The sequence below is a fragment of the Mustela nivalis genome, assembly GCF_964662115.1.
Source record: "Mustela nivalis genome assembly, chromosome: 1".
Lineage (NCBI taxonomy): Eukaryota > Metazoa > Chordata > Mammalia > Carnivora > Mustelidae > Mustela > Mustela nivalis.
In genome coordinates, this window is record NC_139020.1 from 162,571,065 (window position 1) to 162,585,422 (window position 14,358).

A 14,358-nucleotide genomic window follows, 5' to 3' on the forward strand; every position below is an offset into this window, starting at 1 on the left:
AGGGGACTCTCCAGATTTCAAGGCAGCAGTTTGCCCTGCACTCAAGCACTCTGATGCATTCAACGACAGTCATTGATTTTGTTTGTCCACCTTTCTCTTGATGTAAGGGCAGGAATGACAACTTCAAAACTCCTTGCTGCCTGAGCTGAAACCAGAAGTTCTTTCAGAAGTGGGGTGTTTATTTCCCCCTTTCTTAAGTATTTTATTTTAAAGATTTTATTTATGTATTTGACAGAGAGAGTGAGAGATCACAAGCAGGCAGGCAGAGAGGGGGAAGCAGGCTCTGGCCGAGCAGAGAGCCAGAGGCAGGGCTCCATCCCAGGACCCTGAGATCATGACCTGAGCCGAAGGCAGAGGCTTAACCTACTCTGAGCCACCCAGGCGCCCCACTTTCTGAAGTATTTTAAAAACTATGCTGAGCTCCTTTAGAGTTTCAGGCAAGAGAGGGTTTGATCTTAAAGTCCGCAAAAGGCACTTCTGAAATGTCCCTTCCCACATTAGAAACATGAGTGTCCATATAAAACACAGGCCACAGTGCTAGGGCACGCCCACTGCCTGACCCAGGTGGAACCCTTCTTGCTACTTAGAGCAGAGTCAGGCAGCCCAGGCTTTAAATCCTTATTCTACCACTGACTGGCTGTGTGACCTCTGGCCCGGCTAACCTCTCTCAACCTGTTTCTCTGCCAACTAAATACCTGAGTAACTACTGCACTGGCCTGCTGATGAGCTAAAGGGGGAATATGTGAAAAGTAGCACAGTGCCTGGCACAAATGGCAGCCATAAGAGTCCTCAACCTCTCTGAGACTTAGTTTCTTCTGGCTTGAAATGAGGTTGTTGAGATTGTAGAAGGTCTCGCATTATTCTTGTATGAAATAATTCATCTGATCAACAGTGCAGGAATAACTAGGGATAAGGGCAGAACTGGAACCCTCATTTACCACATTAAGAGCTTAGTGACCTTTTGTCCAGAGGCCTTAACCTCTGGTTAACAGTTAACACAGGAGCTGGGGCTATCTTATGATATTCAGATGATGATCAAGAAAGAGGCAGGAACAGAGATGTTATTTGGTAATTCTCACTTCCAACACACGTGCACATATACACATATACACCCAACCACTAACATTTGTTAGTTTATTTTTTTTTAAAAAGGTTCCAATACAAGGCCCCAGAGTAGTGCATGCAAACAATGACCCTCAAGCTGTCATTGTCAAATGACAATCTGACAATCTGCTACCATAGTCTGTGACCTGATAGAGACCAGCTTCTCTTTGAGTCCCAAGGCCTAATTACGCCAATGTATGTCCAACCCACCATCTGGTACATGATGACTCAGAAGTATACTTTAGTATCTGAACAGCAAAGACACACTGAACTGCAAGTACAATGAGTAAGTGTCCTTAGTGTATTAGACATGGAAAAATACAAACAAGGCATAAAAAAGAAAAGCCAACTTCATCTGATGCCTGAATTCCCAAAGTCTCTTCCATACATTCCATACATGATCTTAGGTCTAGGGAGAGCTGCCAATGCGTTTGCCTCAAAGGACTGCAGGAAGAGTGAAACAGTCACATGAGGTAAGCACTTGAAGCTGTGGTTGCAATTCATAGGCCATCTTTATCTACGCTAATGATAACCCATCTCTGTAAATCCAACTTTGTGCTTGTGTGAATTCTGGGAAACGTTAGGGATAGAGAATTCTAATTCCTGTCAGCTCTATGATTATAGGAGAATACAGCCATGGAAGAATTAAATGGAAGAATTCATGGAAGAATTCAATCACATCAGGTTTTAGTTTGGTTTAGTATATTCAGTGTTTTTTTTTTTTTTTTAAGTTTAAAAATAAAGTTTCTTATAAGTGTGGTTCTTAATGCTCTTAGTTACTTACAGATTACTACCTGGGTTGATTTCAGGAAAAGGGTATGTTCAGAAAACTAGTCTGAATAGAAATCACTAGCTAATGAAGAGATTCTCACAAGAAAAGTAATTATGATGGAAAGCAGCATTTAGCTTCCAGAACTACCTGCTTTTTGGTGCAGAGAGCGTCATCCTCTTTGATCAGAGAGCAATGATAGACTAGCAACAGGAAGCATACCAGCCATCCATGAAACCCTCCATAATGACAGCAGGAAGGGCATGAGAAGGAAGAAAGTTGCCTGTACCAGGCAAAACTTTAGATACCTGGTTGTCGAATTCCCAAACACAACAATCAGCAAGGCTGGGAACTTGGTTGACATTAGTAATCCACTCACATTCCTTTGTGAACAGAACCCCAATGCAAAGGGTCCTCCACACAACCTCCACCCATATTCCATTCCCGCACCCCTATGGAGGATCTTTTCATTAGCCCAAAGATCCAACAAATGCCAAAGAAACGTGAATAGTGTCAACAAAAATACAGACTACCTTTACATCACAGTTCTTCTAACATTCTCAAGACCAACAGGGGTCTTTCCGGAAGGTAACAAAATGAATCTCAGCCTTCACACCAGTAATCAAAGTATGACCCATAGTTAGTTAAGCGGTATAAAGTGACTAGTGGTCAGTTATTGTTCTTTAATCAAAAAGCATAATCGCAGGAACTCTACCTAGAGCTGAGCACACTTGAGTATCATGATGTCAGACATTAGTTAAGGATTATGTAAACCAAAGCACCAGAGCTAAATTAACAATTTCCCTTTCTGCCCTTAACTGATGAAGAGTTCAAGTGGTGTGGTGCTACTGGAATGTTCCTGTGTTGTGCCTCTTCAAACACTTTGATTTCTTAATACTAAATATTGGTAGGAAAAACCTCACTGGTGCCCCAGGTCAGCACAGGGTGAACCGAAAGGGAAGAAGGCTGATCAACTAGCCCTGAAAATCATTTTATCTTCTGACTCAGGGAAGCCTCCACTCTCCTGGCAATGTTCCACAAAAGCTTCCTGATTATTAATCCTAAAGTACAGACTGGGCCCTCTGAAAAAGCCCAAGTCAGAGTAATTTCATCAAAGTCCTAGAGGAAGGTTTCTCCAGGGACAGACAACTGTTCCATTAGTCATTGGGAGAAACATCTGGGTAGACACTCTTCTCCCTAGTACTACTGCCTCCATCAACTGAAAAGTTCACCACTTCTATTTTCTAAACAGACCATGGTCAGACCCAGTGATACCCCTGGCACTGAAGTTTAACTTCCTGAAAGAGACAATCAAGGACTTTAACTGACAGGAAAATGCCCTGGTAGAACATCACCCCGTCGCCCCCTCTTAAAAAAGAGGTGCTGGGCTCTCCTGGGTCTCAACAACTACCTTCATAGCAATACCTTCCCCCTTCTGCTGCACAGGTGGGATGTACCCAGTAGGGCAGAGGAAGTCCCAGGTGAAAGAACCCACAGCCTAAGGGGCACAGACTTCTCTCAGACCAGAGCAAGGTTTAAAGGAATCCATCTTGTCTGTCTTGGCTAAAGAAAGTGCCCTGTAATACTGCATAAAGACCAAAGATGAGGCAGGAGCAAATGGACCCATGAGGGCTCCCCAATACACTGCATTTTGTTACACTCAGTAATGAAATTTAAAATCCCTTCTAAAGGGAAAACCCAATTAAAAAAAAAAAAAATTAGAAAAAAACCCAGGAAATACAGCACATGAATGCTGATTCTTCCTGTTCTGGTTTCTACTTTATTATCCAACTGTAGTGGAAAAAGCCTCCAAGTGCATAGCACGAAGCAGCAGATTCCCTGCCCTAACCTCTGTGCGTCCTAGGTGTCCCCCTTCTTCCTCCCTCATCGTGCCCACCAGCCCCGTCCTGTTCCACAGGCTCCTGCCAGGCCCTGGGCCCAAAGATGCCCTGCCCAGTCAGTGGGGTCAGTGGGTGCCCCCCTTCTGTTTGGCCAGGGTGCGCTTCAGCTCCCTCAGGTTCTCTGTCAGCACTTCCACCTCATCCAGGCGGCCACACTGCTTGGCATCAAAAATGTACGCCTTGATGTTATCAATCTGCTGGAGGAGGAGCTCCTCCTCTATGGGCTCCTCGCCCTCGGGCTCACTGTCACTGTCCATCTCAAAGGGGTTGGTACAGGTACCTTCCTCAAAGGGGTTGCCAGGAACAGGAGGGCTTGAGGGCCTCTGGTGGGGATCCTCATCTTCCTCATCGAAGGGATTGGGTGCTGGACTGTCTGGGTTAGTGAAAGGATTCCCTGCTACACCCTCCTCTTCTTCCTCCTCAAAAGGATTGTATTCTTTGAGGATGTAGGCTGAAGGGCCAAAGGAAGGCTCTGTAGCAGGAGGGCTGGTAGTGACCTCTGCTGTGGGGCTAGAGGGGTCTTCCTCATCGAAGGGGTTCAGGGAGGCCAGCTCATTTTGCTGTGACATGATGCTCTGGGGGAAGGATTCCTGCCCGATGGCTGGAGGCCCGGACCACACTCTGACTGGCTCGAGAGCTGTGATGGGCGAAGGGGTCTCCAAGGCTGCACTGCTCTGAACCGAGGAAGAGCCTAGATCCAAAGCATAAGCAAGGTGGGTAGGAGGCTCCCTGCTAGGCTCCAGCTGAAAAGGCCTGATTTCTCGGAAGTCCAGGGACCGAGTCCGTGTGTGTAGGGACGCAGCCCGGAACTGCTCTCGCTCTCGTTCCCACTCCCGTTCACAAAGCCTCTGCAGCTGTTCCCGCTGCAGGTCCTCCTCCTCAGCCTGCCTCCGGGACAGCTCAATGGCCTTCTCTGTCTGCTGCTGGTCATACTCATCCTGCAGCTGCCGCAGATTCTCCTGCAGTGTGCGTACTTCGTCCGTCCGCCCAGCAGCCTTGGCCTGTCTAATAAATGATGTGATGTTGTGGATCTGCTGGAGAAGGGGGTCTGAGTCTTCACTCTGCCCCTGACTTCCTGACAGTGGGAGCCAACCCTCAGCCTTTCTCAGGGGGGCAGGTCCCCCTTGAAGGGACACCACGTCCCCATTGGCCGCACGAGACGCCAGGTCACTCTGCCTTTCCTCAAACCGTCGCTGGGATTCCAGGTCAACCTGGGGAGACACCAAAGCCAAAGAGAAGAAACACAGTCACCAGGCCAATAGAAGCCACACGATCAGCCACTCCTACAGTTCTGCCGTCCCTGGGGTGATGAGACTCCAAAATGCCCACCTGTGGAATATGGTACCCAATTGCTAAGTCAAATCACACTTTTTGTTTTTTAGAGGAAAGAAGAGACAGAGCCAGATTTTCAAAAATAAATTCGTGACAGTAAGTTAAGGGATAAGATTTTCTCAATCTTAGATACACTGGCTGTATGCTTGTCTTAAACTTACTCTGAGGTCTAGTATCACTCACCTACACTAGAATCTCACACAATGTTAAATGTACACATTATTTTGCTTAGTGTTGCACATTCCAGAGCATTCTACAAAGAGCTCCCTGGTGTCTGGGTCCTCTGCAACCTGTGCTACAGGAAGAACTGACAGCCCTCCATGGTATTCTGGATGAGAGAAAATCACCAGAATCTCTGAAAGACAAATAGGTCTGACCTGGAAAGAAAAACAACTATTCTGAGTCTATAGAGGAAAGGCCAGAAAAGACCAGAAGAGAGATGCAAACCGGAGAGCGATCTCACAGAGGACCACTTGGGAGTCTGGAGCAGCCTCTGGGCTCAAGAGGCTGCAAGCATCCCTGTATTTCACTTGCCTGTCTCTCCAGGATCTTCTTCCTCTCCATTTCCTGTTTCCTTTTCTTTTTCAGTTCCTCAAACTGTTCTCTGGTTGGCAGTGACATCAAACCCAGAAGCTTTTCCTGTAGGGAGTCACAGGCAGTTTCGTATTTAAATTCTTTTAGGAAGAAGATAAGCCTAATGAAGTCTGTTTATAAGATCCCATCCGAGCTCCACACCCCCGCTACCCCTTCCCTGCTCTATGTTTCTCCACAGCACTTCCCCCCATCTTATAAACTATATGTTATAGTTGTTTCTTGTCTATCTCATTCCAGAAAAAAAGCTTTTTGAGAACAGGAATGTCTTTTTGCTTGTGGCAGGACACGCAGCACCTATCACATTGCTTGCTAGACAGCCGGCACTCACCAAATGACTGCTGAACACAACACTAGTCAAAAGGAGAAGGGGCCTAATTCTCTGCAATACGGTGCTGGAAAACCAACCCAACAGGGCTGTGCTAGCTTGCTCTGTCATTAAGCCCCTGATATGGTTCACTGTGGCTCTCCCAAAGGGTGTTCCAGACAGAAGCAATTCAGCTCTAACCAGCCAGGGTTAGTCTGTCCATGAACAATCAGCTGTTTCCTCCCAAGGAATAGCCCAGGAAGAGTCCCTTGGGAGCTTATCCTGAGGAAGAAATGGCATGTATCAGTATGTCTGTCAGGCTACAGTCACACCAGAAAAAGCAGGAATCTATCAGATGACCAATGAAAGGGGAATAATTAAAGGATGGTGCACAGAAAGTCATATTCTACAGCCATTCAAGCAGTAACTGTTTATTTTGTTTGTTTTTAAAAATTATTTATTTGACAGAGAGAAACAATGAGAGAGGGGAACATGAGCGGGGGAGTGGGAAAGGGAGAAGCCGGGTTTCTGCTGAGCAGGGAGTCCGATGTGGGGCTCGATCCCAGGACCCAGGGATCATGACCTGAGCCAAAGGCAGATGCTTAACAACTGAGCCACCCAGGCGCCCCAAACAGTAACTGTTTAAATAAAGACTATGTAAGAAGTGTTTATGATATAAAATTCAGTGTTAAAAAGACATAAATTTATAAATATGCACTAATCATAACTACTTTATATAACGAATACAAATGAAAAAAAAAAAAGAGGAAAATATACCAGAATGATATGTGATGGTATTAAGGACATAGAATTAAGAAGTTTTTATTTTTCTCTGTAGTCCAGATTTTTCTCTAAATCTGGCATAATTGTATTTACAATTTTAAAAAATAATAAAGGTACAAATAGAGAACAAACCATTGGCATGATCTGCCTTCTGAGAGGCAGAAAAGCAGGGGAAGCAAATGAGCCATTTCTGACACCACAAGATGCTTTACCTGCACAAAAAGTGTAGCTGAGTATCTGATCATCCTCTGCAGCCGCAAAGTGTTTGGATGTGGTGGAGGGTCCTGGTTCAAGCCTAAGGTTAAGATCTTCTTACTGAATCAGGACAAACACATCAATGTAACAGGTGCTGCCAGCCCCAGAAACAAGGGTGAAATCTTTGAGTTGCAGGGCTTTTGTGCCAGGTCCGTCCATGGAGGAAGTGGGTTAAAGACTCCTATGGAATGTCCTTGAAGGCAAAGTCCATTCCTTACCCTCTGGTTAGCTAAGGCCCCTGACACAGCATTGGGGTATCTAACCATCACTCAGCCACTGAGGAACTTACCCCACATGCAGTCAGTTCATGGTGAGTTCACCAACTTCATGGGTAAGTGACCATGCCTGGTTTAATATTCCGGTGTTACTATCTTAAAATTCCTTTTTCTTTTTTTTTAAGGGAGTAGGCCCTGGGGGGTCAGTGAGGGACACTCCCCTGGGCCTCTGGATTGGGTTGAGGTGGGGAAGGCAGGAAGCAACTGGCTTTGCCAGGCTGGTACACAAGCTGAATCCGGGCCAGGGGGTTTGTAGACCGTGCTGGGGGTAACACTGGGCAGCAGGAGGCTGCAGCCACTTTGAGACCTGTATCTTGAAATTCTTAATAATCCTAACCAGGACTTGTGTTTTCATTTTGCACTAGGTCCCACAAATTATATGTTCAGTCCTGTAGAGATGGACGAACAAGGCTTCTTCATCTCAGTTCTCCCTCTGAATCACTATACTTTCTACACCTCAAAAAGCTCATTTAACCCCAACAGCCAGTCCATGGTTAAAAGGCAGCTCTTGACTTGAAGAAAGAATCTGGGTTTCTATCCTGGCTCCATGGCTTTGCCAGTTGTGATGCATCTTCTCAACTACAAAGTAAGGGTAGTAATGCCTACTGCACCAGCTAAATTTGACTGAATAAATGAGATGTGGATACAACCAATGGCTGATATAAAGATGGTGTCAATAATCAGTTCCTATTTCTCTAATATTAATGAACATCAGAAACCTAAACCAAGTTACTGAGATGTGTTGCATCCCAGAGCGGGCACTACCTCAGCCTGCTCCTCACACATACGCCCTGTCACCAGGACTCTGGGTACTGCCAGCCACCCACCCCCTCACTGAAACAGCACTTCCTCCACTCAAGGTAGCAAGTCAGACATCACCTCACAGGTCTCACCTTAAAGCATCTATGAGTTCGTATACTTTCTGCACTTCCACTCGAAGGTCACCAGCATGTTCCAGATTGTAGGTTGTCTCCCCAGCACTAAAGAAAAATCATGGAAATGTTTCATTCAAGTTTCACCATGGTGACTAGAGAGTGGTGTGGAAAAGGGCTCTAAAGGTTTAGGGTCTTACAAAAGGAGAAACAGCTAATTCTCTCCAAGTGGTATTATTTCACACTCTTGTACATAATGCAGGGCTCATTCCTTTAAGTGCTAATCAACTGGAAGCTGTTTTTAATTTGCAGACGCCACGGGGACAGATTTGTGCCTAGGTCTTTAAGGACTAGCTCTTAATGCTCATCATCAAAATAAATGCAAATGAATCTACTTCAGCCTACTTTCCCTGAACAATTTCATCATACCTAGTAAGACATAAGAAGTGGCTTACTAAATAAGCAGGTTACCCTGCATCCGAGGAGAAAGCAGTGAGCTTTTCTCACTCAAAGACTATCCCCAGGGAGAACACGAATAACGAGAAAGCTGACCAAGGAATCCCCAACATCTAGCCATACCCAGCATGGCACTGTATCAGTTGCCAACACTCCTGAGCCTCATGAACAATTGCTCCCCACATGAGAAAGGCACGTGGACACCAAATAAAGCAGGGAGGAGATAGGGGATAACTGCCAAGGGTGGAGCAGGGGACTGCAGGGAAGGGCAAAGTGGCTTCATTCCACTTAACTCAGAGGAACAATAGCAGTTATTATGGGATCTAAGAACTGTTTGTTTACAAAGGTTTCACTCTGTCAGGCCTGAAATGCAAGTGCAGTTATGATGGCTTATTTTTAGCCTCAGTGACTAGCACATGGCCAAGTTGCATCAGTGCTCACTGAAAAGAAAATGACTTCAGAAGATCTTGCAGCTGTTAATGCAGCCCCAGCAATGGCCACTCAGCTCCCATCCTGAGGCAGCAGCAATTTAAGTTAAATAAGCAGAAAGGGCTGCTGTGCTGACCTGCCCTAGCTGGAAAAATCTCGGTGTGTGCTATAATTGGAGGATCTAATAAGGTGGTTTCATCATCTCAAACTGCACAGTTTGCAAAAAGAACATCAGAGCAGAATTGGGAATACTTGCACTTTGTCTTGATATCTTCAAGTCCCATGGAAAATAACAAGGTTGGCTCAAATCTGAAAGCACCGCCCCCAGCCCTACCTGTCTCAGTCACGTGGACCAAACGTATTCCCCACAGGGCACCTATCATGTCTGGTTATCTTGCTCATAATTTGTTCACTCACTTATGGCTGTGTTCCCATGGTAATGAAGTGCCAGGGCAGCAGACACGGCCTTCACTGCTCATTGCTACAGCCCCTGTACCTAAAATAGTACTTGGCATACAACTAGCGTTCAGTAAATATCCACTGAATGAATGAGGGAGTAAAATGAGCTTAAAGCCCTTTAGAACCAGTCTTTGGAGAACGAGTAGGAGTTAGACATCTGGAAATGTGCTCAGCAATGGTAGTTTCCCAGCTGGATGGGGAGGCCCAGTGACCCACAGCTGTGTCTGAGGCACAAAGCAAGAAAAACAACAGACTGAGAGGAAGGAACCCCCGGGGGAACGACGTATTGAGGGAAAGTTGAGTGCCAGCTCATGACTGCCAGGAACACAGTTCTCCTTGCTTACATCCAGGAAGAAGATAGTCCTGCTCTAATTTCAAACCAGTGGGCACAGGTGGGAGGAGGGGTGTTGATTCCTGTACGTTCCAGGTAGGAAAAGAGCATGAGATAGGTGCTCCAAGCCAAGGATACTCCATTTAGGGGAGGCAGATATCAGAATTACTTGAGCTGCTTCTCCCAACCTACCCATAGGGAGGCTATATGCTTCACTAATCAAAATTATTGCTCAGTGAACTGCAGGTAGAAAAGAAAATGGGTCCTTTCCTCCTGTTCTCCAGAACTAGTGCTCTTGGAATGAAAAGAGGAAGAATGGGGCAGAGAAGGTATAAATATAAGAGAAGAGAGGCCCTAGGACTGTGGTGGCTGGGAGGGCTGGAGAAAGAGGTGTCCTCGCCTTATACTGTCTGCTGCCAGGGACTGCAGACACCCAGTTGCTAGGACTGGAGGAAATGGTGGTGGTCCACAATGGTTTCTCTACTTCTTTTCTATTCCCTTCCTTCTTTCCCCTCCCCATGGGCTGGCACACACTGGGGGAAGGAACAGGAACAGGAAGAGCCCCAGAACAAGAGTAGAGGCAGGGAGACATACAAGAGAAGGGGTGTGTTTGGCACAAACCAACTGGGTTTAGTTGCTCATACTTTGTAAGTCAGACATTTACTGACTCATAAGACCCTTAAGGACTGTGTAAATGAAAAAGTTCGTTTTCTTTTCATGTGAGATCCACACAATAGACTTAGAATGTGGTCACTGACATCATGAAGGAAAAGCCAAGCTTTGTGTTTTTTGTTTTTAAGTAGGACCCATGCCCATCATGGGGCTTGAACTCACAACCCTGAGATTGAGAATCCCATGATATACTGACTGAGCCAGTCAGGAGCCCCAAGCTTTGTTTTACGGAGACAATATAACACACTGCCACAGCAAATGGGCAACTAAAAATACAGGTTTGCTCTAAACAAGACATATTTAGGGCGGCTGGATGGCTCAGTTGGTTGGGCATCTGCCTTCGGCTCAGGTCATGATCCTGGGGTCCCAGGATCAAGTCCCACACTGTGTTCCCCGCTCGGCGAGGAGACTGCTTCTCCCCCTGCTTGTGCTCTGTCTCTTGCTCTCTCTCTAATAAATACATAAAATCTTAAAAAAAAAAACAAAAAAAACAAGACACATTTAATTCCACATGCATCACTACAAAGGTGGCAGGTGGGTAATACAGGCTAAAGACAAAGGCAGATAATCCTCACATGAAAAGCACTGGATCCCATAAATGCTTTTCTGCAGGTTGGGAAAAGATTTGCTGTAACCTGATTCTAGTGGTAGCACTTCAAATTCTAGCTCACGTACCACTAACCTGCAGAAGGAGCAATGCTCTTAAGAGAGTGTCAGCATATGTTTTCTGTAAAGGACCAGATAATATGTATTTTTAGCTTTGCAGGCCAGAGAGTGCCTGACACAACTATTCAACTCTGCTGCCAAAGCTACAGTTTGCAGCTACAGTCAAACAAATGGGCATGGCTATGCACCAATAAAATTTTATTCATTAAAAGAAAAAAGGGTGCCTCGGTGGCTCAGTTGGGTGACTGGTTGGGTGACTGCCTTCAGCTCAGGTCATGATCCCAAAGTCCTGGGATCGAGTCGTGCATCAGGCTCCAGGCTCGATGGGTAGCCTGCTTCTCCCTGCTCCTGTCCTCTCTCATTATCTCTGTCTCATTCTCTCCAATAAATAAGTTAAATCTTTTTTTTGAAAAAGCTATAACAAGCGTTGGTAAGGATATGGAGAAACTGAAAAGCACATCATTGCTGGCAGAAATGTAAAGTGGTGCAGTCGTCTTGGAAAACAATCTGGCAGGGCCTCAAGAAGTTTAAAACCTAGAATTGCCATATGACCCAGCGACTCTACACCTAGGTAGAAACCCAAATGAAATAGAATTATACGTCCACAAAAACCTTTTACAGGAATATTCACTGAAGTGGATAAATCCAATAGCCAGAAGTGGAAAAATCCAAATGTTCATCAACAGACTAACAGGTACACAAAATGTTGTGTATCCATACAATGCATTTGCACGAGTGGAATGGAACCCTAATACGTAGGGCCACAAGGATGAATGTTGAAAACACTACACTATGTGAAAGAAGCCAGACAAGAAGAATTATGTATTTATACGAAATGTCCCAAAGAGGCACGTCCATAGACAGAAAGCAGACCAGTGGTTGCCAGGGAGAGGGAAATATGCTGTGACTACTAACAGGGGTGGGCTTTCTCTGGATGATAAAAATGGTTTGGACAGTGATGATGGTCTTATGACTCTGTGAGGAACCACTGACCTGTACACATGAAAAGGGTGCATAATTTATTATTAATTTTTTGGTGTGTAAATTAGATCTTAGTTAAAAAAAGAAACAGGTGGCAGGCTAGTTTTGGCCCATGGGCCAAAGTGTGTCAACCAGTGCTCTAAAGGAAATGCCTGCTCTAAGCCCTGATGCCTGGTGCCAGCCTGAAGCAGTATTCTCCGAGGCAGCACACGAGGCGCACTGTCCCTGCTCACCTCCAGTGCCTACTGTCTTGAGGCCCCTCCCCAGCCTGCTCCATCACAACTGGGGTCCCTTGAACATGGCTACCGAGGACTGTAACACGTGCCACACAGAAATACAAACATGACAAAGATTCCCCACAGCTGGTTATAGAAGGAAAGCAGCCAGAACTAAGATTGTAATTTTCAGCTACTGAGGAACTATGCTAAAAGTACCCACAGTCATCACTGAGTTAGAAAAACAGAGGAATAGCTTACTTTAATGATGCTGCCATCCTGATGTATTCAGGAGCTTTTTGGTCAACTTTCTCCATGCAAAGTCGTAATTTCTGAGGACAAAACAAAAGATGTGAGTGGTGCTCTCAAGGTACAAACAAGTTATGCTGCATCAATAGAGATGTATTTAAAATGTACAATTTCCAGGGTGCCTGCTGGCTCAGAGCACGCAAATATTAGTCTCAGGATTTTGAGTTCAAGCCCCACATTGGGAGTGGAGTCTACTTTAAAAAAAAAATTTTTTTTAATGTATAGTTGGAAATATGCAGTGTTTTCTTATTCATTTTTATTGTTGTTATCAATTTCCTGATTTACAGACCTCCTTTACAAGCAGTAAATCTTTTTTTTTTTTTTTTTTAAAGATTTTATTTATTTATTTGACAGACAGAGATCACAAGTAGGCAGAGAGGCAGGCAGAGAGAGAGGAGGAAGCAGGCTCCCTGCTGAGCAGAGAGCCCGATGCGGGGCTCGATCTCAGGACCCTGAGATCATGACCTGAGCCGAAGGCAGAGGCCTTAACCCTCTGAGCCACCCAGGCGCCCCTACAAGCAGTAAATCTTGTAGGAAGGAAAGAAGTGAGGGCAGAACTTTTGACAGGATGTTTTTGCCGGGAGCAAAGCCTTCCAGGACACAAGCCAATGAGTTTACCAAGGCAGAGGAAAGGAATTGGTCGCTACATTCTTTCTCTTCCAGGTGATGAAAGATACTAGCAAAAGGCATTGCCAGGGCTCACTTCAAAAATGAAGGAAGGAGGGTATGCCTGGGTGGCTCAGTTGCTTAAACATCTGCCTTTGGCTCAGGTCATGATCCCAGGGTCCTGGGATCAAGGCCTGGATCGGACTCCCTACTCAGCAGAGAGCCTGCTTCTCTCTCTCCCACTCCCCCGTTTGTGCTTTGTCAAATAAATAAATAAAACCTTTAAAAAAGAAGTGAAGGAAGGAAAAAACAGGGTGGCTATTTATAAAAATGAGTTATCAGGTCATGAACTCCATACTTAGGATGGATAATGGCTACATCTGTAGCTCAGGGCAGGGTTTCATTAACACCATTTCTAGTAGTCTAAGTATTTTTGTGGTGATTCCAGAAATGCGGCCATTATGACCCACAGATCTGCTAAGAGTGACCACTCAGTGATCAACAGACAAATATACAGATGGTCCCCAACTTAACAATGGTTAGAGTTCATGATTTTTCAACTTCAAAACAGTGCAAAAGTGATGGGCGAATGTAGAAACCGTACTTGGAACTTTGAGTATGGCTCTTTACCCAGGCTAGCGACATGCAGTACACTTTCCCATGATGCTGGGCAGTGTCAGCGGCCACAGCTCCAGGCCACGTGATCACAGGGTCAGCCACCAATACCCTTACAGCCATCCTGTACTCCTACAACTTTTTTTCACTTTCAGCACAGTATCCAGTAAGTTACATGATATTCTCAGCACTTTGTGATCAAACAGATTTGTGTTAGCGGATTCTGCCCAACCACAGGCCCATGTCAGTGTTCCCAACATGGTTAGTGTAGGCCAGGCTCCCACACTGGGGGGTTTGGTGTATTAAAGGTACTTCTGACTTCTGAGGTTTTCAATTTGGGATGACTTTATCAAGATGTGGCCCCACTGGAAGTGGAGGAAGGCCTGGGCGCTCTTCTGTTCAGGGTTCTACACGAGCTGCTACCTCCGCC

At 45.5% G+C, this 14,358-nt stretch overlaps 1 protein-coding gene across 3 annotated transcripts in view; it reads right to left on the reverse strand.

Annotated features, from left to right (window-relative positions):
• Positions 1-1,120: 1,120 nt before the first annotated feature.
• Positions 1,121-14,358, reverse strand: part of RBSN (rabenosyn, RAB effector) — a 29,817-nt gene continuing 16,579 nt past the window's right edge. For all 3 annotated transcript variants that reach the window (XM_082748057.1, XM_082748058.1, XM_082748059.1), the window contains 5 exons: positions 12,660-12,730; positions 8,211-8,297; positions 7,000-7,102; positions 5,641-5,745; positions 1,121-4,985 (listed from right to left, as the gene is read on the reverse strand). In XM_082748057.1, the coding sequence (XP_082604183.1) occupies positions 3,840-4,985; positions 5,641-5,745; positions 7,000-7,102; positions 8,211-8,297; positions 12,660-12,730 (1,512 nt within the window). In that variant the 3' untranslated portion in view covers positions 1,121-3,839. The remainder of the gene's footprint in view (positions 4,986-5,640; positions 5,746-6,999; positions 7,103-8,210; positions 8,298-12,659; positions 12,731-14,358) is intronic.